Source organism: Phoenix dactylifera, chromosome 11, assembly GCF_051530095.1.
Source record: "Phoenix dactylifera cultivar Ajwa chromosome 11, Ajwa_hap1_PhDact_Kaust_v1.1, whole genome shotgun sequence".
In the NCBI taxonomy this organism is placed as follows: Eukaryota; Viridiplantae; Streptophyta; class Magnoliopsida; order Arecales; family Arecaceae; genus Phoenix; species Phoenix dactylifera.
Window position 1 is genome coordinate 21,780,925 of NC_143200.1, and position 22,340 is coordinate 21,803,264.

At 49.8% G+C, this 22,340-nt stretch overlaps 1 protein-coding gene across 1 annotated transcript; it reads right to left on the reverse strand.

Annotated features, from left to right (window-relative positions):
- Positions 1-815: 815 nt before the first annotated feature.
- On the reverse strand, positions 816-21,800 carry LOC103714087 (triacylglycerol lipase-like protein). The gene is made up of 5 exons (XM_008801224.5): positions 21,489-21,800; positions 20,839-20,911; positions 4,300-4,364; positions 1,717-1,826; positions 816-1,379 (listed from the first exon to the last, which is right to left on the reverse strand). The coding sequence occupies exons 1-5, from the start codon at positions 21,657-21,659 to the stop codon at positions 1,160-1,162; spliced, it is 639 nt and encodes a 212-aa protein (XP_008799446.1). The 5' UTR covers positions 21,660-21,800; the 3' UTR covers positions 816-1,159.
- Positions 21,801-22,340: the final 540 nt, after the last annotated feature.

A 22,340-nucleotide genomic window follows, 5' to 3' on the forward strand; every position in this document is an offset into this window, starting at 1 on the left:
GGGCACCAGTCTCCCCCCGTCTGCGCTGGACGCGCGGGCCGGAGCGCCCAAAGCGGACAATACCTCGGGAGGAACGCAGTCCTCTTTCTCTGTAGCTTAATGTGGGCTAACTGTTGCGTGAGGCTCCGGCCAAAACGTCCGTCCCCGCAACACCTTTAATCGCCGATAGTCCGGGAGTTATGAAGTTGTTCTACAATAGTTCGAAGAATGAATCAAACAATAAAAATTCAATTTTAAATAATTAAAAAGTTTCCGTTATTGTCAGTACGTCAAGAAAAGTAAGATGGCACCACCCTTCCGGACTCAAAACTACATTATCACCAAGACGATCCACATTATGAACGAAGGCTACAAAAATACTGCAAGTTCATAAAAAAAAATTATAAAACTATTTTTTTTGAGATTAGGAGGGGCTAATCCCCACCCTTCTTCCATATGCTCACCCCACTCTCAAGGGCCAATTTTGACCCAAATCGAATCCTGCTCCTTGCACAAACAGCATGGAATCATACCATCCAAGCAAACACTCAGCAGTGCAGGACCTGATGTTAGTGCACTTGCTGGAAGGATAGGAGGCTATCCAGGCAACTCATAGCTCATCAACTAAACAATAAAAGCTTAGAATTATGTTCCATATATTTTTCCGGACCCTACATGAACCATATCATAATGCACAAATAAGTATCATCTTGGTGAATACTTGCTCCTTGACAGAGAACTGTACTCTCTTCTTGGCAAATGCCTCTTAACCTTTTTATTCTAGTTCGATTTTATCTCGAACATAAGCAACCTGATGCAAACAACTCTTACAATCATTAATCACAGATGATAATGCTTTTAGAAGACTGCATTGAAAAACATTCTAATAATGGGTAAAGTTTTAATGAATTTCTTAAACTGAGCTCTAAAATCTTGCTTCTCAGTAGTTGCTCAAGGCAAATGAAACAGAGCTGGAAGTAAAACAAGCAAAGAACGACCTAAATCTCCTTAATACCAGCAACCATTTACCCATCATTCCACCGGGTGGCAGCACCCCACATGCTATACGATCCAAACTAAAATCCCTCAAATTTAGAGAGCTATATGGTTGTCTAAGTAACTGTCTGTCTTCTCCTTAGAAATATCTACAGTGAACCAAAATTGCAGCTGCTGTAACAGGTTACTGAGATTTGTGCAATTGCTGAGGAGCAAGTGAGCCAGCATTGGCCACTGGAGGGGACGTTTGAATTCTATGGACTGGTCGGGTTCTCCCGAATCTTACAAATGGTCTTCTCAGGAATTGCCATTTTTGCGGCTTTATTTGACCCATCAATTTGAGCTGCTCCCTCCGGAATTTTCTATTGGTGTACCATGCTCCGCCGCGCCAACCCAGACCATAGCTGCATCAGAATGGCGACAAGACATAAGAAAATCATTCTATGCAAAAACTATGAATCAGCATGCCATATCCCATCTACATGCGTCAGATCGTGCAGACACTGATTTACTCTTCACAACCACAATGCTTTATAGAAAATAGGAGCTTATCCCAAAACATTTTCTTATAATTGCTGACAGAAATAAACATTACAACAGGTAACTATTTCACTGACAGAAATGATTTTCATTTTGTATTGCATGCTTTGCCTGTTCCCAACATCATATCATAAAACTGATTGATCAATGGCCCAGCAACAATAATAGCCTAAAAAGAAACAGATAGGATTAGGAACAAACCCAATAACCAGAGAAGTCCAAGCTGTAGCAATACAAACTGCAGTGCTGGCATTTCCAGAGCTAACAATTTTTTTAATCTCTTGATGCTCAACTTCGTAATTATTTTTCAACTGCATATCAAACCAAAAACCATAAAACTTAGATCACGAAATCTTAATTCTAGACAAAGCTTCCAACAATAACCAAAAAAAGTTAAGGGCCTGTCTGGATGCACAAATGCATAGTCTGCTAATATAATGTACTGGGTGGGAAAGGCTTGTAGGAGAAAAAAGACAATGTTGGAGAGGATTGATGAATTTGATGGTTTTAGATTCCATTAGCCCGATTTTGTAGGCACAAGATAAATCACCTTTTCATCTGTTTCTATTTTCTAGAATTTTAGGAATAAGTTATCCATAGCCCCCTACAATTAGTGGAAACTTCTTTTCTACATAATTACTTCTCAACAATTCTCAACACTTCTTCCACCCCAGCGGATAGTATTCATGAATTATGTATCTGGGTGTCCAAACGATCCCTGATAAAAGTTTATTCAGGCATTCCAACTACACCTTTCTGAAAAAGGGAGAAACATGGGGAAAAGAAGCAGCATAATATGAATTTCAACTTTAAGATTCTGAGCTGGACAATGCACCTGAATTAACACAACAAACATAGTTCACATGCACATTTACAAATTCACCATCACTTTAAAGTATATGGAACCCATGTGCAACAAAACAAACCAAATGCATTATATGATCATTATAACAGATAAATTTATAGATAAAGGAAAAAAAAACAAGTAGATGTTTAAGAGTACCCAAAGATTATTTAACTGGTTCTACACGATGTGTTATTAGATGAGAAAAACTATATTTGGATGGTAAAAATCTTAATAAAACACTGAGCCTATTAACAAAATAATCAATATCCATTATAATCAACAGTTATAATTATTTTATTATCATCCATTTTAACATCAACAGTAATTTATTAAATTATTAGCCCAGGGAAATTATGTATAATATGTAACCCAAAACTTGGAACCTGGCAAGGATAAGAAAAAGGAAAGAGATGAAAAATAGTATAACATTCATGGTTCTAGTGCCAGAAAACAAAAACATAGATAACAAGCAGTACTTAGTCCTGCTAAGTCATCATACATCAATTCAGAAGCTATGTTCATGATGTAGAAGGAAGATACTAGCTATAACAATGCAATCAATAATGATGTCAGGACTTCCATATTTCTCAATAACAGAAATTGAATGTAAAGATATATATGGTGGAATAACTTTTAAGAGCAAAAACAAAAAGGTGAGAGCGGTGGCAAATGCAGATTACAATGTCATTTATCCTTACGAGGTCATCATTCAGATGGAAGATCCAATTAACTTGCTGCCTTCATGATTTCCCATTGTGAAGCATAGTTTGATGGTGTCAAGTAATATATTTTGCAGAAATAGACAAGGACAGGAGATAGGTCAATTTATTGCTTCAGATTAAGATTTGAGGTTTCATAAAGAGTTTTGAGGTAAGAAGGTTCAAAAATTTTATAATCCTTGAAGTAGAACTTAAAATTTATTTTTTTAAGAAATGAAGTGAATAGCAGGATATAAAGAATTTAAACCACTCCTAGGGGCATTTCACAGACTAAAATGAAGATAACTAAAACAAGATTAGTGAGAGAAGGCCCTGCATTAAGCAACAGCAAACATAATAGGCTTTGTGGTGCATGAAGAAGAGGCAAAAAAACTGTTGCTAGGTGTGATCTATATGATAGTTTGGTCAAAAAGTGTGAGAAGGAACATAGTTGAGAGACGATCAATATAAACATTTGTATAGCCCTTGGACATTCCTTTGTGTTCTTAGACCACCAAAATTCGCAATCAGCAAGGTCATCAAACAATGGCTGCTTTAACTCTCAAATAGTTAAACAGCTATAGTGGTGCTTAACTGTTTAAGCTGTAAATATTAAGTATTAAGCGACGATTAAACTGCACAGCTTTTCAACCATTCAGTTAAACATTACTGGCAGCCGTCTGATCTGCTTAACTGCTTAACAATGATCTAGCAATACATTATGAGACTTAGTCTGCAATTTTAAATACATTTATTTATTGGTCATCTGATTAGAATATAATATCTAATACACTACCTAACAGAATGTAATAATTAGATCTGCTTATAATTATCTAACATTACATCATTTCGAAGTACTACATAACCTAAAAATGTCTTGAATAAGCTCTTCTATTAATCCTCCTTTCATGTCTCCTGCTTCTATGTTTGTATTCTTGAAGACAGTTGAGTGTATCCTCTCCGTTATTAGGGCCAGAGTTAATAACATTGCTACCTCGTAACTGTCAAAAAATTGTTTCTATTGCACTAGTTTTATAGTTTGATGTATAATAATTAGATGTTATGCAAATTAGCTATTTCCCAAAGATTAAAATTATTCATAACCACATAACTATTTCGGTTCATCTAAGAATCATGAAACCATTTAAATGATATGTTATCATAGAATTCTATTAATTTTACAAGAATAACAAAAAAACTGATGACTAATACTCGAGCAACTATCAAATAAGCACTTACAGCTTGTTCAATTGATCCTAGCCTTTTCTCAATTTTTGATTGATGATACTGACGTAAAGAATAACCTGTAAATTATCTCACAATTAGAAACAAATTTCAGGTTTAGAATATTAAATGTTGTCAATAGGCATATTCAACCGACGAGCCTCACAAAATAATATAATTTATATTACAAAGTAGGAAAGATGGATATATATACTTCTCAATAAGCACAAAGAAGCAGAAAAAGTGTGTCTAGGATCACTATCAAATAGTGTGTACAATGTGACTTTTTGAAGTTAGACAACTTGCATTAAGATGGAGACACGGGTTTAGCCTCCTATAAAGCCTAGACTACAATAAACAAGACCCCCTTGCACTGTGGTAAAACCAAGTAGAGTATCAACCTGTAACACAAGAAGTTGTAAGGTTGATACAAGATATTTCTAATGTTTTATATATTCTTCACAAAACCTACAAAAATTGAAGTAATATTCATCAAACTTTGAGAACCGAATGAAAGCTAAACAATCTTAAGTCCAAAATACTGATTTAAGATTGTGGCTAGCATTTATGCAGAAATCCTAAGCACAAGAAAAAGGTCTTTTGACTAGGTCAAGCATGCCTAGCTTCTCATTAAAGTAGAGGCTGAATATATTCCACCAAAAGCCTATGCACTTCTAATTCTTTTTTTTAGAAATAATTTAGCTTGTATAAGTGTGTCTAAGAGTTCAATGATGATTGTCTACTTGCAATACAAATATTAATATAATTATAATTTAAGGTACAAAGTAATGCTCATTGTTGCTGGTGGTCCAAATCGTGAACGATTGGCACTGCGGTGTGAACAGGGTTCCGTCTGAGTTGTCTTGGTTGGTGTTGGTTGCGCTCCACCTTCCGCCAAGAAACCTGCAAACAAGCCTTGCACCACTACCAGGGTGGTGATGGCCCTCCGACGGTCAAGTCAGAGGAGATTGGAGGAGGAGGAGAGGTGATAATCGCAAGTAAGAGAGTGCTCTGGGAGATATTGCTCACCTCCCCCCTTTTCTCCCCCCAGCCGCATATATACCTGGCTGGGGGGTCTCTCAGGGGGGGTTCGTTATCGTGGGGCACGATGGTGTGGCCACTGACATGGCCGTTATAGGGCGTCGTGGAGCAGCACCGGGTACGGCCACGTCAGGGCATAGTGGGGCTCCGCTTTGTACGGCTGATGCAGGAGATCGTGGAGCAGCATCGGATACAGCCGTTGCAGGGAGTAGTGGAGCAGGAGGCCGCGGCGTGCCTCTGGGGAATAGCCTGTCGTTATCAAGAGATCTCCGACTCGGGGTCGGAGCGCTGGATCAAGGGGCAGCCGACTCGGGGTCGGGCTGCGGAGCCGAGGATATCCGACTCGGGGTCGGATTGCTGGATCAAAGGGCAGCCGACTCGGGGTCGGGCTGCGGAGCCGAGGACGTCCGACTTGGGGTCGGAGCGCTGGATCAAAGGGCAGCCGACTCGGGGTCGGGCTGCGGAGCCGAGGATATCCGACTCGGGGTCGGATTGCTGGATCAAAGGGCAGCCGTAGTCTTCCTGGGCGCGCGTGCCGGTCACGTGGGGCATGGCGGCTTATTTCCCCCGTAACAGTAGCCCCCCACTTCCGAGCCTGGAACCAGAAGGGGAACAGGTGAAGGGAGTGATGTTTCGGGATTGCCGCCGTTCCTCGGAGAGGCGCGCGCGCTTCGAGCTCCCCGCCCTTTTTATGGCGTATGGCGGTTATTGCTGACCTGGCAGTCTGAGGATTTCGGCGGACATCCTTCCTTAATGGTGTCGATTCGCCTTTGGGGCGCGAGCGACCCTTCGGCAGCCAGGCGTCCTCTGGCGTCATCGAGGCGTCACTTGCCTTTCCGCCTATTTAATCGGGGGCCTTTCCCCGTCCGTCTTCTTCTTTACAGATATTTTCAAGTTTCCCCTTTGCGCAGCTGTTGCTGCCGTCGGACTGTTCACTTGTTTCTCCTTTGGCGCTCTCGGAGCCGTTCTTACCTCTTTTCCGGTGAGTTTTCCCCATTCTTCTACTTAGGGCTCTCCATACTTTCCCCTCTTATACTAGTGTACTCCAGTCGCTCCGGTATCTCCCCCCTTCCTGTCCCCGTCCTGACCGTAGGTTGGCCATTAGGAATGGGCGAAGTGAGAGCAGACCAAATTAAGTCGGAGCTGGTCGCCACAGACTTAGACAGACTCGTGGCTCGGTACCACCTTCCCGAGGCCTGCAACGCCACGCTCCCGGGGCCTGAGGAGAGGATGTCCCATCCTCCTCCAGGGAAGATCGCCATCAATGAGGGCATTCTCCAGGCCGGGTTCCGCTTTCCCCCTTCGGACTTGGTCATGCAGGTGCTACGGGGTTTAAGAGTGGCACCGACGCAACTGGTGCCGAACTCGTGGCGGGCCCTGACGGTCTTCCAGGTTCTCTGCCGTATGCACGAGATCCCCGCCACCCTGAATGTTTTTTGGGAGTTCTACAGCCTGAGCGGCCACCCCCAGGACAAAGGGTGGTGGTGCTTCGCAGCGCGGCGAGGATGCGGCCTTGTCAAGGAGGCTCCTGATGACTCGAGGAGGGACGCGCCGAGACCCCGACCGAGCGGGACCCTATCAATTCCTGGGGTGACCCCCGCCCCGAGCGCGATCGGCCGGACTCTTCCCCAGGCGATGGATAGGGGTAAGGCTGCAGAACCACCGTCCGGCTCTGGGGAGAAATCGGGGTCTGCCTTCACTACCGATGGCGCCCGAAATCTCATCGAAACAGTGCTGCTGGAGAAGGACCGTCGGCGGGTCCGGGAGTTGGAGGTCTCTGACGTTGGGGCTGCCAGCTGTGTCTGTCTCATGTCGGTGAGTGTTCTTCTGGCCGCTTTTCACCATTTATTGGCTCTGTTGTTCTCCGCCTGACTCCCTTATTTTTCCTATTTCTTAGCTCGCCCAGTACATGATCCGTCTGGAGGAGTGCTACAAGGAACAGGCGGGGCTTCTGGCGAAGGCCGAGGACCGGCTGAAAGCAGTGGAAAAGGGAGGCCAGGCTGTGGCAGGCAGGACGACCGGGGACTTCGAGGCGAGGCTCCGGGAGGCCGAAGAGCGGGCACTCGGCTTTGCTGCCCTCGAGAAGCAACTGTTGGAGGCTCAGGAGCAGCTCAAGGTTGCTTCGGGTCTCGAGGGCGAGGTCAAGAAGGCGGATGAGCGGGCCGAGAAGCAGTCCCGGAAGGCTGCCGACTACCGGGAGAGGTGGGAGAAGGCCCAGCGGTCAGCCGACAACGCCCGCAACCGAACCCGGTCTCTTGAAGCTAAGCTGGGCGAATTGGAGTCGGCCTTGGAGAAGTCCCGCGCGAGCGATCAGGAGCTTCATTCGCGCCTGATGGAGGCTGAGGCTGCTCGCATTGCTGCCGAAGCGAAGCACAAGGAGGCTCGGGCTGAGCTGCTGAGGGTCTCCACCGAGGCGGAAGGCCGGATTGTGGCGAAGGTCTTGGAGGCGAAAGCCCAGATTATGGAGCAGGCAGAGGCGGCGCTGGCCGAGAGGAGTGCGGAAATCGGGCGTCAGGCGGTAGAGGCTTATCGCCAGTCCGCCGAGTTCGCTCATGATATGTCGGAGGCAGTACAGACCTATCGTCAGTCCGACGAGGTTGTCCGTGACGCGTCGGACGCGGGGGCCGAAGCCTTTATCTTAGGCTTCGAGGAGGGCCTGGCAAGGGTGTCGGCTAAGTACCCCGAAGTTGACCTGAGCGAGATCTCCCTTCTCGACTCCTCTCCGGCGCCATTGCCTGTTGGTTCTCCTGCTGCTTCCCTACCTCCTGCGGACGAGCCCGACGTTCCCGACCCGGGAGTTCCTCCAAGCTGACCTCTTGTACCTTTCGTTGTCTTCTTTTTTTTTGTATACCGGCGTTTTGCCAAATTGTATGGGCCTCGGCCCTGAAACAATGAAAATTAATGCAAGTTGAATGTTTCTTCATCTCGCCTTCGTCCTTCTTTTTCTTTTAACTCTCGGTAGCGTCTTGCTGACTCCTGGCTCCCGAAATTCTTCCGGCGCTAGGCCAGGCATCCGAGGGTTAGGCCTCAGGAAACTCTTCCGGCGCTAAGCCAGGCATCCGAGGGTTGGGCCTCAGAAAATTCTTCCGGCGCTAAGCCAGGCATCCGAGGGTTAGGCCTCAGGAAATTCTTCCGGCGCTAAGCCAGGCATCCGAGGGTTAGGCCTCAGGAAACTCTTCCGGCGCTAAGCCAGGCATCCGAGGGTTAGGCCTCAGGAAATTCTTCCGGCGCTAAGCCAGGCATCCGAGGGTTAGGCCTCAGGAAACTCTTCCGGCGCTAAGCCAGGCATCCGAGGGTTAGGCCTCAGGAAATTCTTCCGGCGCTAAGCCAGGCATCCGAGGGTTGGGCCTCAGGAAATTCTTCCGGCGCTAAGCCAGGCATCCGAGGGTTGGGCCTCAGGAAATTCTTCCGGCGCTAAGCCGGGCATCCGAGGGTTAGGCCTCAGGAAATTCCACTCGTTGGTCGACCAAGGCTGGCGCATGCCGAGGCAACTGGTCGGGGCTTCAGGCTAGTCTGCTCCCGGGATGGTCATCGGGTTAGCCTGGCATCCGAGGGCCGAGCCTCGGGACCTTCCACTCGTTGGTCGGCTAAGGCTGGCGCGAGCCGAGGCGACCGGTCGGGGCTTCAGGCTAGTCTGCTCCCGGGATGATCGTCGGGTTAGCCTGGCATCCGAGGGCCGTCAAGCCTCAGGAAATTCCGCTCGTTGGTCGGCCAAGGCTGGCGCAAGCCGAGGCGACCGGTCGGGGCTTCAGGCTAGTCTGCTCCCGGGATGATCGTCGGGTTAGCCTGGCATCCGAGGGTTGTCAAGCCTCAGGAAATTCCGCTCGTTGGTCGGCCAAGGCTGGCGCAAGCCGAGGCGACCGGTCGGGGCTTCAGGCTAGTCTGCTCCCGGGATGATCGTCGGGTTAGCCTGGCATCCGAGGGCCGTCAAGCCTCAGGAAATTCCGCTCGTTGGTCGGCCAAGGCTGGCGCAAGCCGAGGCGACCGGTCGGGGCTTCAGGCTAGTCTGCTCCCGGGATGATCGTCGGGTTAGCCTGGCATCCGAGGGTTGTCAAGCCTCAGGAAATTCCGCTCGTTGGTCGGCCAAGGCTGGCGCAAGCCGAGGCGACCGGTCGGGGCTTCAGGCTAGTCTGCTCCCGGGATGATCGTCGGGTTAGCCTGGCATCCGAGGGTTGTCAAGCCTCAGGAAATTCCGCTCGTTGGTCGGCCAAGGCTGGCGCAAGCCGAGGCGACCGGTCGGGGCTTCCGGCTAGTCTGCTCCCGGGATGATCATCGGGCTAGCCAGGCATCCGAGGGCCGAGCCTCGGGACATTCCACTCGTTGGTCGGCCAAGGCTGGCGCAAGCCGAGGCGACCGGTCGGGGCTTCCGACTAGTCTGCTCCCGGGATGATCATCGGGCTAGCCAGGCATCCGAGGGCCGAGCCTCGGGACATTCCACTCGTTGGTCGGCCAAGGCTGGCGCAAGCCGAGGCGACCGGTCGGGGCTTCCGGCTAGTCTGCTCCCGGGATGATCATCGGGCTAGCCAGGCATCCGAGGGCCGAGCCTCGGGACATTCCACTCGTTGGTCGGCCAAGGCTGGCGCAAGCCGAGGCGACCGGTCGGGGCTTCCGGCTAGTCTGCTCCCGGGATGATCATCGGGCTAGCCGGGCATCCGAGGGCCGAGCCTCGGGAAATTCCGCTCGCTGGTCGTGCGCTTGTCGCTCGCTGCCCGATGGGGTTTCTCCGTGGCCAGCCGCGATCATGTTTCTCCTTTTCTCTAAGCGTTGCCTGGGGGAACACGAGAAGGGCATTAATCGCTAATTAATGCGTTACCTGGGAAATCGGATCGCCAGCTGCTGCTTGCGAGGAGTGTTAGTTGAGCGGCCGCGATACGCGGGTTCTTCGAGGAGGATACGGCCTGGGCGCGAGCGGAGATATGTGGACCTAGGGGTACATGACACCCGGATTGTCCTGCACAAAGAATGCGGTTTAAGGAGAATGACGCTTAGGAAATCGCGGGGAGATACGCCTCGGGAGCCGGAACGGCTCCGGTTTCAATGCGCCTGCATTTATTGGAGCCACCCGCATCGGAACGACCAGGGGGCCGCAGTTTGGCTATAAATACAGGTGCAGGTACGATGGAGTTTGCCAAGCCGGAGCTGTTCAGGTTGCCATGGATCGCGGACCTCCTCCTTGGCATATGACTGAGAGACTCCTGTTGAAGGAAAGGGGAGACGCTCCCCTTGCGACCTCAGCCAACTAGCCGTTTCATCTGGGATCAACAAGGAGGGTCTTCCCGGCGGAACTCCGTTCTAGGCGTTTCATCCGGGATCACATCTCCCCTCCTTAAAGTTCAGCCTCCCGATTGAGCTCTGCACCAGACGCTCAGTCCGGGACCGCGCCTCCATATGCTCTTCCCCCTCGTATTCCTTCTCTTTCCTACCACTGGGGAGGATGGGAATATCCTTTGGAGGCGGCGTTCCCCTGGGGGCAGCGGGAGCTTCTTCTGCGGCGGCTCCTCGTCTTTTTGGTGAGGTGCTGGATGGCGCCTCCGGTTAGAAGCACCCACTTCCGGTGGGATTGCAGCTGCTTTGGGTTGAGGGTTTGGGATCCTCGGTCCTCAGCTCCACGGATTCTCCACCTCTTCTTTGCTTTCTTTACTCCCTAATTCCCCTCTGGGAATTCCTTGTAATCACACGAGCACGCCATTGTAACCAGAAATTATTGAAATAAAAAGTGTTGCACCTTTTCAAATTGTCTTTCTGGCCTTGTTGTTCTACTGGTAATACATCCGCAGGTTAGCGGAATTCCAGCCCCTTGGAATTTCTCGGCCATCTAGGGCTTCCAACTGGTAGGAGCCAGGTCGGTTTACCCAACGAACTTTATACGGGCCTTCCCAATTCGGCGCTAGCTTCCCACCTTCCGTAGGTTGAGATGCCTTAGCTCGCCTCAGCACCAGATCTCCAATTCTGAAAAGCTTCGGTCGGACTTTGGAGTTGTAATATCGGGCCACCCTCCGCTGATACATTGCCATCCGAACCTGCGCCATTTCCCTTGCTTCTTCCAAGAGATCCAGGTTCCCTCGGAGTTGCTCCGAGTTGGCCTCGGGTCGGTGTGCGGCTACCCGAGGTGAGGGAAGTCCGAGCTCTACGGGGACAACGGCTTCCGTGCCATAGGTTAGGCTGAAAGGCGTTTCCCCGGTAGGAGTCCGATGCGTGGTCCGATACGCCCAAAGGACATTCTCGAGTTCCTCGACCCAAGCTTGCCCCGTCCGTCCGATCCGCGCTTTGATACCTTGGAGGATTGTCCGATTTGTGACCTCGGCCTCGCCGTTGGTTTGGGGATGCGACACGGACGTGAACCGATGTTCGATCCCGAACTCCTCGCAGAAGTCTCGGAAATGCTTGTTATCAAACTGTCGACCGTTATCCGAGATGAGGACCCGAGGTACCCCAAATCGGACAATGATGTTCTTCTTTACGAACTTCCGGACTTGCGCCTCCGTGATGGTGGCCAGTGGCTCTGCCTCCACCCACTTGGTGAAGTAGTCGATGGCGACAATCAAAAATTTCCGCTGGGCCGAAGCGATGGGGAATGGTCCGAGGATATCCATTCCCCACTGTGCAAAGGGCCAGGGGGCGGTGATTGGCGCCAAGGGAACAGAGGGGACTCTCTGGATGTTGGCGTGGCGCTGGCAGGCGTCGCATTTCCGTACGTGATCCTTTGAGTCTTCCAATAAGGTCGGCCAATAGTAGCCTTGCCTCATGATCTTATGTGCCAGGGACCTAGCCCCCAGGTGCGATCCGCAGATGCCTTCGTGGACTTCGCTGAGGGCGTAAGCCGCTTCCGAAGGGCGGAGGCACCTTAAGAGGGGGGCGGTGAACGAGGTCCGGTACAGCCTCCCTTCGTAGAGTACGTAGTGGGCGGACTTCATAACAAGTCGCCGAGCTTGATCTTCATCTTCGGGGAGGATCCCTTCGGCGAGGTAAGCTACAAGCGGGTCCATCCAAGATGGTTCCGGATCAATTGCCATTACCGCTTCAGCTTCGCCGATGCTCGGGGCATCTAGGGTCTCCAGGTATATCGCCCTTGACAAGTTGTGTGCCTCAGCGCCCACCAAGCGGGACAACCTGTCGGCCCTAGCATTTTCGCTCCTTGGGACCTGCTGAATGTCAATACTGCCGAGGTCGGGAATGAGTGCTTGCACCTTCCGGACGTAGCTCTGCATGGTCGGGCTCCGTGCCTCGAACTCCCCTCGAACCTGCCCGACCACCAGCTGGGAGTCGGTGAAGACCTTCAGACGCCGGATGCCGAGCTCCTTGGCGAGTTTGAGTCCCGTGACTAGGGCCTCGTACTCCGCCTCATTGTTGGTCACTGGAAATCCGAACCTCAAGGCATACTCGGCTATCACTCCATCGGGATTGGTAAGGACCAGCCCAGCCCCTCCACCTTCAGGGTTCGACGACCCGTCAATGTGGAGCGTTCAGATCGGGAGATCGAGGCTGGGTGTTTCCGGCGGCCTAGGTTCCGCCTCCTGCACAGCGCACTCAGCGAGAAAGTCCGCGAGCACCTGGGCCTTGATGGCGGGCCGGGGCTGGTAGCGGATGTCGAACTCACCAAGTTCTACTGCCCACTTCACCAGCCGTCCCGCATTCTCAGGATTGCTGAGGATCTGCCGCAGTGGTTGATCGGTCAAAAGGGTGACAGAATGAGCCTAGAAATAGGGGCGAAGCCTCCTAGTCGCAGTCAGCAGCGCGAAGGCGATCTTTTCAGCCTTCGTGTACCGCGTCTCGGCACCCCGGAGGACTCGGCTGGTGTAGTACACGGGCTTCTGAAGTTTTGCCTCTTCCCGAACCAGTACTGCGCTGACTGCGGTTGGGGAGACCGCCAGGTAAAGGTAGAGCATCTCCCCCTCTTGCGGCTTGGACAGCAGGGGAGGAGACGCCATGTACTCCTTGAGCTGGTCGAACGCCACTTGACATTCAGCCGTCCAGAGGAAGTCTTTCGGGCGCTTCAACACCTTGAAGAACGGTTGGCAGCGTTCGGCCGATTTTGCCACAAATCGTCCGAGCGCGGCGACCCTCCCAGCGAGCTCCTGAACCTCCTTCACTTTGGTCGGAGGGGACATATCTTGGATGGCCTTGATTTTGTCCGGGTTGGCCTCGATCCCCCGCTGGTTGACAATGAAGCCGAGGAACCTCCCGGCCGAAGCACCAAAGGCGCACTTTGCTGGGTTTAGCTTCATACGAAACTTCCGCAAGGTGGCGAAGGTCTCCTCCAGATCCGCAATGTGCTGATCCGGATGGCGGCTCTTTACCAGCATATCGTCCACGTACACCTCCATGTTCCGGCCGATCTGCTCCTTGAAGATTTTATTGACGAGGCGCTGGTAAGTAGCACCAGCGTTCTTCAGACCGAAGGGCATTACCTTGTAACAGTACAGCCCCCTGTCTGTTATGAAGGCCGTTTTCTCCTCGTCCTGTGGAGCCATCATTATTTGGTTGTAGCCGGAGAAGGCGTCCATGAAAGACAGCAGCTGATATCCGGAAGTCGCGTCGACCAGTTGGTCTATTCGCGGAAGCGGAAAGCTATCCTTGGGGCACGCCTTGTTCAGGTCGGTGTAGTCGACGCACATCCTCCACTTCCCGCTCGCCTTCCGGACAAGTACGACGTTTGCCAGCCACTCGGGGTAGCTCACTTCCCTTATGAAACCTGCCTCCAAGAGTTTGTCTACCTCCTGGTCGACCACCCGGATCCGATCCGGAGCACAGTGTCTCTTCTTTTGCTTTACTGGTCGGTGGGTCGGGTCGACGTTGAGGGCGTGAGAAATGACCTCCGGGTCGATCCCAGGTACATCGGCCGCCGACCAGGCAAACACATCAGCATTGGCTCGGAGGAATTCCACTAACCGGAGCCGAGCTTCCAAGTCGAGGTTGGCACCGACCCGGACCGTGCGGTCCGGGCGGCCTTCTTCGAGGGGAACTTCGATTACGCCCTCGGCCGGCTCCCCGTGCCGCAAGGCCACTTCGTCTCTGGCGTCAAGGGACTCGACGCTTAGGGCCTCCATGGGCTTCTTCCCTTTGAGAGTTGCTAGGAAACACTGCCGTGCGGTTGGTTGGTCACCTCGGACCTCTCCAATCCCGGCCGCCGTGGGGAACCGCATGAGCAAATGGTAGGTAGAAACCACCGCGCGAAGGGCGTTCAGTCCGGGTCGTCCGAGGATAGCGTTGTAGGCCGAGGGGACACGGACGACCAAGAACCCGAGTCGCACCGTGGCTTCTGCGGGTGCAACGCCCGCAGTCACAGGCAGCTCAATGACACCTTCGGCCGAGATAGCGTCTCCAGTGAATCCTATGAGGGGGGTGGATGTTTTGTGCAACAATTGTCGGGACAAGCTCATCTTTTGGAAGGCCTCGTAATACAAAATATCAGCTGAGCTTCCACTGTCCACAAGAACACGCCTTACATCATAGTTCGCCATAGTGAGAGAGATCACCATGGCGTCATCGTGGGGAGTCTGAACCCCCTTTACATCTTCATCACAAAAAGTGATTACATTTCCGACCCGCTGCCTCTTCGCGACGGCCACTCCTGATGCTTCCGCCGAGCCCCCTGCGTTCCTCACGGGCCGAGAGCAGCCCCCAGTGATGGTGTGGATCACTCCCGCAACGGGTCGATTCTGCTCCCGAGGCTCCTGAGGGGCCGGGTAGACCGGACGCGGGTCTGCCGGGGGACGTCGGTCGTTTACATATCGACCGAGACGCCCTCGGCGAATGAGAGCCTCGATCTCGTCCCGAAGCTGGAAGCAGTCTTCGGTATCGTGGCCGTGGTCTCGGTGGTACTCACAGTACGCCCGAGAAGGCCTCCTCCCAGGGATCTTCTTCATCTGCCTCGGGACCGGGAGGTCCTCCCGCCCCTTGACCTCCATGAGGATCTGGGCCCGGGGGGCCAGGAGTGGGGTGTACCGGTTGAAGCGTCGGTGCGGGGAACGAGGGCGTGTGGCGCCGTGGTTCCTTGCTGGTGACGGGCTTCTGCGCCGGCGTTGAGGCGTCGAGCTCCTCCTCTGGGGTGCCTCTTTTTGCCTTTTCTTCCCGGGCTTTAGAGGGGCCTCGGCGGCCTCCTTGTTCCGGTGGGAGGCTGCCTCCTCGGCGTCTGCATACTGGTTTGCCCGAGATAACAGCTCCGGGAAGCTCCGCGGCAGGCGTTTGTCCAGGGAGAAGGTGAGTCTGCCCTTCCGGAAGCCACGCTTCAGGGCTGAGAGAGCCACTTCCTGGCTCAGGTTCCGGACCTCCAGTGTAGCCTTGTTGAAGCGGGTGAGATAATCCCGCAGGCTTTCTCCCTCGTTTTGCCGGACATCAAAGAGGGAGTCGGAGACCAGTCGCCGCCTGCTACTGACGGCGAAATGGCTGATGAAGAAGCGGGTGAACTGGTCGAAGGACTGGATGGAGTTAGCCTCCAGGCCGGCGAACCATGCCCTTGCCGGGCCACGGAGGGTCGCCGGGAAGGCCTTGCAGAGGAGCGGATCCGATGCTCCATGGAGGAGCATAAGAGTCCTGAAACTCTCCACGTGGTCCCGCGGGTCCGCCGCCCCGTCGTAGGGTTCGATCGCCGGCATTTTGAACCCCGGCGGGTTCGGGGTCCGCAGGATCCTCGAGGCAAGCGCCGGCTGGGAGGAGATCTCCAAGTCAGCGAAGGGATCTTTGGAGTGGCCCTTCAGGACCTGGAGTTGTCTGTGGAGATCGTCCACCCGCCGGTCCAGGGAGCGCGACCGGTGGGTGGGGGACAAGGAGCGGCGCGAGGGGGACCGACTGGAGTGCGGGCCCCTCGAGGACTGGGGTGTCTGAGAACGCGCCCGGGTCCGCCTCTCGTACCCCGCACAGCTCCGATGAGAAGGTCCTGGCAGAATGGACCGCACTCGAGAATCCTCCTCGCGCCGGCGCTCCTCTCCATGGGAGAGGAAGGAGCGCGGGTTGTGAGGAAGAGGCGAGTGCTCGGGGGGCAGCGGCTCCTGAGCCCGTTGCGGCACCCGAGAGATCACGCCCTGCAGATTCTGCACTGCCTCCGCGAGGGTGCGAACCTGCTGGGCTAGCTGGTCGAACTGGGCAGCTTCGACCGTCTGAATGGGAGAAGGGGCGGTGGAGTGCTGCTGAGAGTGCGTTGGGGACGCAGCAGCCTCTCGGCCGGAGGCGCGAGAGGCTCCGCGACCGGAAGCATTGGAAGCTCCACGACCACCTCGCCGTGCCATTACGATCGTTCTAAGATTCGGGTCCCTTCCTCTAGCGCCAACTGTTGCTGGTGGTCCAAACCGTGAACGATTGGCACTGCGGTGTGAACGGGGTTCCGTCTGAGTTGTCTTGGTTGGTGTTGGTTGCGCTCCACCTTCCGCCAAGAAACCTGCAAACAAGCCTTGCACCACCACCAGGGTGGTGATGGCCCTCCGACGGTCAAGTCAGAGGAGATTGGAGGAGGAGGAGAGGTGATAATCGCAAGTAAGAGAGTGCTCTGGGAGATATTGCTCACCTCCCCCCTTTTCTCCCCCCAGCCGCATATATACCTGGCTGGGAGGTCTCTCAGGGGGGGTTCGTTATCGTGGGGCACGATGGTGTGGCCACTGACATGGCCGTTATAGGGCGTCGTGGAGCAGCACCGGGTACGGCCACGTCAGGGCATAGTGGGGCTCCGCTTTGTACGGCTGATGCAGGAGATCGTGGAGCAGCATCGGATACAGCCGTTGCAGGGAGTAGTGGAGCAGGAGGCCGCGGCGTGCCTCTGGGGAATAGCCTGTCGTTATCAAGAGATCTCCGACTCGGGGTCGGAGCGCTGGATCAAGGGGCAGCCGACTCGGGGTCGGGCTGCGGAGCCGAGGATATCCGACTCGGGGTCGGATTGCTGGATCAAAGGGCAGCCGACTCGGGGTCGGGCTGCGGAGCCGAGGACGTCCGACTTGGGGTCGGAGCGCTGGATCAAAGGGCAGCCGACTCGGGGTCGGGCTGCGGAGCCGAGGATATCCGACTCGGGGTCGGATTGCTGGATCAAAGGGCAGCCGTAGTCTTCCTGGGCGCGCGTGCCGGTCACGTGGGGCATGGCGGCTTATTTCCCCCGTAACACTCATCAATAGCTAAACTTTAGTACAAGTCACACTATTAGAAGAAGTTATACCTTAAGGCTGTTTGCTTTGTGGATATGGACAATTAGAATAAGTTCTTTTACTTCTCTGTATTCCTCTGAATTCAAATTTATTTTATTTTTATATGAATATATCTGCAATTCTGTTTGGTTGGAAACTCTGGATAAACCAGAATATCTGCAAATGATGTTTGGTTGGATAACTTGAAATAAATGAATAACCGCTAACTTTTTTGCAATTCAGAGAAAATTAAAGCTACCTCAAATATTGAACAAAGTTATTCAACCCCTCCTAGCCGAATAGATTTATGCAGGTTAACGTGGTTATGTAACTGTTGACCAAAATAAAGTTATGCTGATAAGAGGTGAATAAAAATTTGGTGCTTGGCTGAATAAATCCCTTATCTGACATTTATTCAGGGTTTATTCATGAACCAAACACAACCTAATATTCCCTCACGTGATTAGCTTAGTCTAGGACCTACTATAAGAGAAACTGGTAAACAGGTTCCATTTTGACTAATACCTTTCGGCAATACACTTATAAAGGAATAGGTTCAAATGAACTAATTGAAATTAAATTTGAAATATTAAAATGTTAAAAACACGACGACGAATAATTATGCATGTGACAAAAAATGGAAAAACGCCAACCCATGAGGACCAACGTCACTCTTGCTGGTGCAAACAATTGTTCGTAGTGCCAATCTGTTCTGGCATGCACATTCAATGATGGGACAGTACTAGTACGCAGCCTTGGTCGCTTTGTAGCAACCCATTCCACAGCATAAGATTTTTTGGCACAGCATTGTCATTCCAGCAAATGGCCAGCCCACCCCATGCAAGCAACCATCTAAACCATAGAAAAAGTTCTACTCATAACTATCTTCATTTTAACTCCAACCAACTATGAAAAGGAAAATAGGATTGGATGAAAGGGAGATTTCAGCATTTGTTCAGTAGTGAGTGTGGTGATTACTGATTAGGACTAATATCGATCATCTTGATGCAATGCAAAATGCATATAGTACTGGTGTGGTGATTAAGACTGTTTTTGGTCATGATGATGCATTGTAAAATTTATAAAGCAGTGGTGAAAACCAATTATTGAAAAAATTTGTAAGGCGTCTTTGAGGTAGAAGTGAAACGTTCCAATATTAAGGAATTTCTAGTTTCGCTAGGAGAGAGAAGCAATCAATTGGTAGCATCTTTAATACCTAAGACAACTTGGAAATAAAAGTTAAGAGTCATATTAATTAATTGATATTATCCGAATTGTCAAGCCATAGCTTACTAAACTTGTGGTTTCATCATAAAATTTGACTTCCAAGATGTGTAAGATTTGCTTTATCAAAAATTGTTAGTGGACACTTGAAGTTATCTGTCTATTGTATCATGTGTGTCCCAAAACTCTATTATAACCGCAAACCATAACAAAAGCATCTGTATTGTTTTGATGTGATTTTAAAAATAAAAAAGGTTTAGAAGATGTATTTCCATCATCAGAAAGTAAACTAAAATTTTAAAGAAAGCAGAACATGTTAAAGGATACCTCATGGTTGCACACTCCTACAAGTCATGCCAAGCCAGCAAGGTATGACATAGTACACATACCATGCGGAGCCCAAAAAATATACAACATAAACTGCAACATCTTAAGCCTTAACTATAGGCATAATGCAAGTTAACAACAAGAGTGACATCTTGTTATTATGTTCAAAAGTTCTTGTGTTGCCAAATATGGAATCATCATTTCTCATCATGTCCATGAATGACAAGCTAGTCTTGGATGAGCATAGCTTAAAGAAAGAATTTAAACTTTTGATCTGGTAGTTTCAGTGATTTACATTACAGGAATTGGTATCACACTAGAAACATGATAGTTAGGACGAAATGGAACGAGTTCGCACTAAACTGCATTTGGATGCCGAATATTTAATCAGGGGGTAAAATAGATTAAACCATTGGTAATCACTCCCTTATCAAATAACTGTGGGTTAGAATTACTGTTTGGTTGACATTCTAAAGCTTCGTCAGATAAGTTGTAGAACAAAGTGAAAAAGCAAAGAGAGACAAGAGAGAGCTCCGTGGTTTTAACTTTATTTCACCCTCCCCCATAAGATAAAGTTAACCGGGTTAGGCTGCCTTTTGAAGCATTTACCAATTAAGTTTAACACACTATTTTAGACTCTTGTTTTAGATGATTAAACTGCTTGCCCACCTATAAGCATTGCATAACCGGCATCCAAACAAGGCCTAAGGAATTAGCTAAAACCATGCACCATGCAGCTATTTGTCTTCAAATCACCTATGCATGGTTTCCAATTGATAGTTGTCTCTTTCCTCTCAACTTGCAACAGGAAGAATAATGTGAAGAAAATATTCTCAACTTGCATCATAAGTAAAATGGGAATTCTAATTTCTATCAAGTCCGCTTTATCTAATAATTCATCCTGCAATATATTCTATTTTCTAGTGCCCATTAAGAATGTTGAAAGCTTGGAAAAGTTCTTATCTGTTTTTCTGATACATATTTTAAATGGGTGCTGGAGAAAAAGGAGGAGATAGGTGCACCGACCCCTTCCCCTCATCACCATTCAAGCGATGGCTTGCCAATATGAGAAGCACATGGCAAATCCACAATGGACTTGGCTCACTAAGATGAACTATCGCAAGTCCAACTCAAACCAAGACTAGGCCAAGACACATTGAATCAAACCAACTCAAGTTTAGTCCACTCAAGACCCGAGTTAAATCTTGTTGCACTCAATAAACACTAGACACAATGCATACTGGAACCGCAACAGGGCAAGTCAAGCTAATGCACATCATGGTTGAGCCTAAGTTAGTACATAGGCATCCGCACAAAAAAAGAAGAAAAAAAAAATCCACTCCAGTTTTTAAGGTAGCAAAAAATCATAAGAGGAAAATTTTAAACCAATGAAATGTAAGATAAGCAATATTACCATATGTGCAATCATACTGCATCCAAAATCTTCTTATTTTGGGAAAAGAATAGGTAACTTTGGGCCTCAACAACTATGACCTCCAGTACAATAAGGACGATTAAGCAAACAACCAACTCAGTGAATCATGGACAACCTCAGAAAACAAACACACAAAAAGAAAAAAGGTGAATTGTATGTTGTTTAACGGACAACAAAGCACCAAAGCAGGAGTTTAATTTCCAGCAGTAAAACTATAAAAGAGAGTATTCGACTACAGTGACTTGCTTCAGCCACAAGTACCCTGCAAAGCAAATATTGCTGAAGACAAAACTCCCAATATTTCATGTTATGTTGCTTCAATGGAATGTTTACGATTTAAACATAAAAAGAAATTCTCAAGAGGAAAAACAAAAGTCAAAATCAAAAGCAATGTACAAGACCAATGCAAGGATAACTAACCTGCCCAAGCAGTTAGAATAGATGTTAAAGATGTCCCAATTGTGAAGACCACCCGGTGACTCTCAAAGACTTGCTACAACGTTCAACAGGGAAAACAATATATGCATTCAAATCAGATATGCACGGAAAATTACTACACAGTCAATCTCAAACACATTCCATTACTGACAATAGAGATCAAAAGATCAATCGGTGAAACTGCAACAAATTTAATTGTCGGGACAAGAACAATCAAACTGCTTCCAATTAAACATTAGAAAAAGACCAATATTGGAGTAGAAGCTACGAGGATGAAAAACAGGACGCACTATGTGAGCAAATCATTCACAAAATAGTCGGGAGTGTTGCGGAGGTCCAAGAAGTAGACGGCAACCACCCACCAAACGACCCAAAGCTCAAAGGACCCCGCAATCATCACAAAAACAAGAAGGCATGATGAAAAGCTGAGCAGCCACGGAGTCCACCAAACACTCTAATGTATATATAAAAAAAAAAGATATATGATATAGATATTCCCAGTCGAAGATTGAGAGTCAGAAATTCCTACAAGTAGGCCACAAAAACCCCACGAGAACACGCGTCGTAACAAAAAGAACAAAGTAAGTGGGAGGAGGAATGAAAAGAAGTGGTGGGTTGGAGTTGGGAGGAACCTTGGTGGAGAGGTAGGTCTCTTGGACTGCCGACCAGGTGTTCGACGATTTCCTCTTGAGGTTGGGGAGCCCTACGGTCTGCCAAATAGAGCTCCCACCTCCGCCCCAAGCCTTCGGGCTCACGGTCCGAAAGATCGCGCGGCCGGAACTCCTGAGCCGCTGAGCCAACATCCCGTTATCGACCGAAGTCGAGTACCGATTGGCCGGAGACTTGAGAGGCAAATTAAATAAAGGAGTTAAGAGGAGGGGGGAATCGAAGGGAGGAGGAGGCGCTCCCTCGCTCCTATCCCTTTCTTGCGATCGAAGACGGCCCTCGGAAGTCTCCAACCGATCCACATTTAAGAACTAGCTTTTGATACGGGCCAAGGCTGTGCAAGCTCTAACCCACGGGCCACGGTTCGGCCCATCAGTACCCTTGCTGGGCTGTAATGTCTGCGTTTGCTGACAGATATTCTAGGCTTAGATTTTATGATGATACGTTTTTTTTAATAAAAAAAGTAGGGGTACTTCCCATGAAGAAGAGCATCAACCATGGCACAAGCTGCATGGCTGCCCACAAACATTAGGCTAGCTAGGATGGTTGTGAATTGTAATATGTTCAGTAGAGATGAATTAAGCTCCTCAAGAGATGTGAAAATAGATTTCAACTCTTTAGCATGCGCCGTGAATCTAAAAATTTGCTATTATGATTTATGGATGGAATTTAACTTGCTCGGTTAGATCAAATATTAGATACAATACAGTAGTGAGGAGGTTTTGTTTGGGCATAATTGAGTAAGCTTCTTATTATTACTATTCTTTTTCTTGTTATACTGTACTACATGAAAGAGAGGGAGAAAAGAAAAGCCCAAA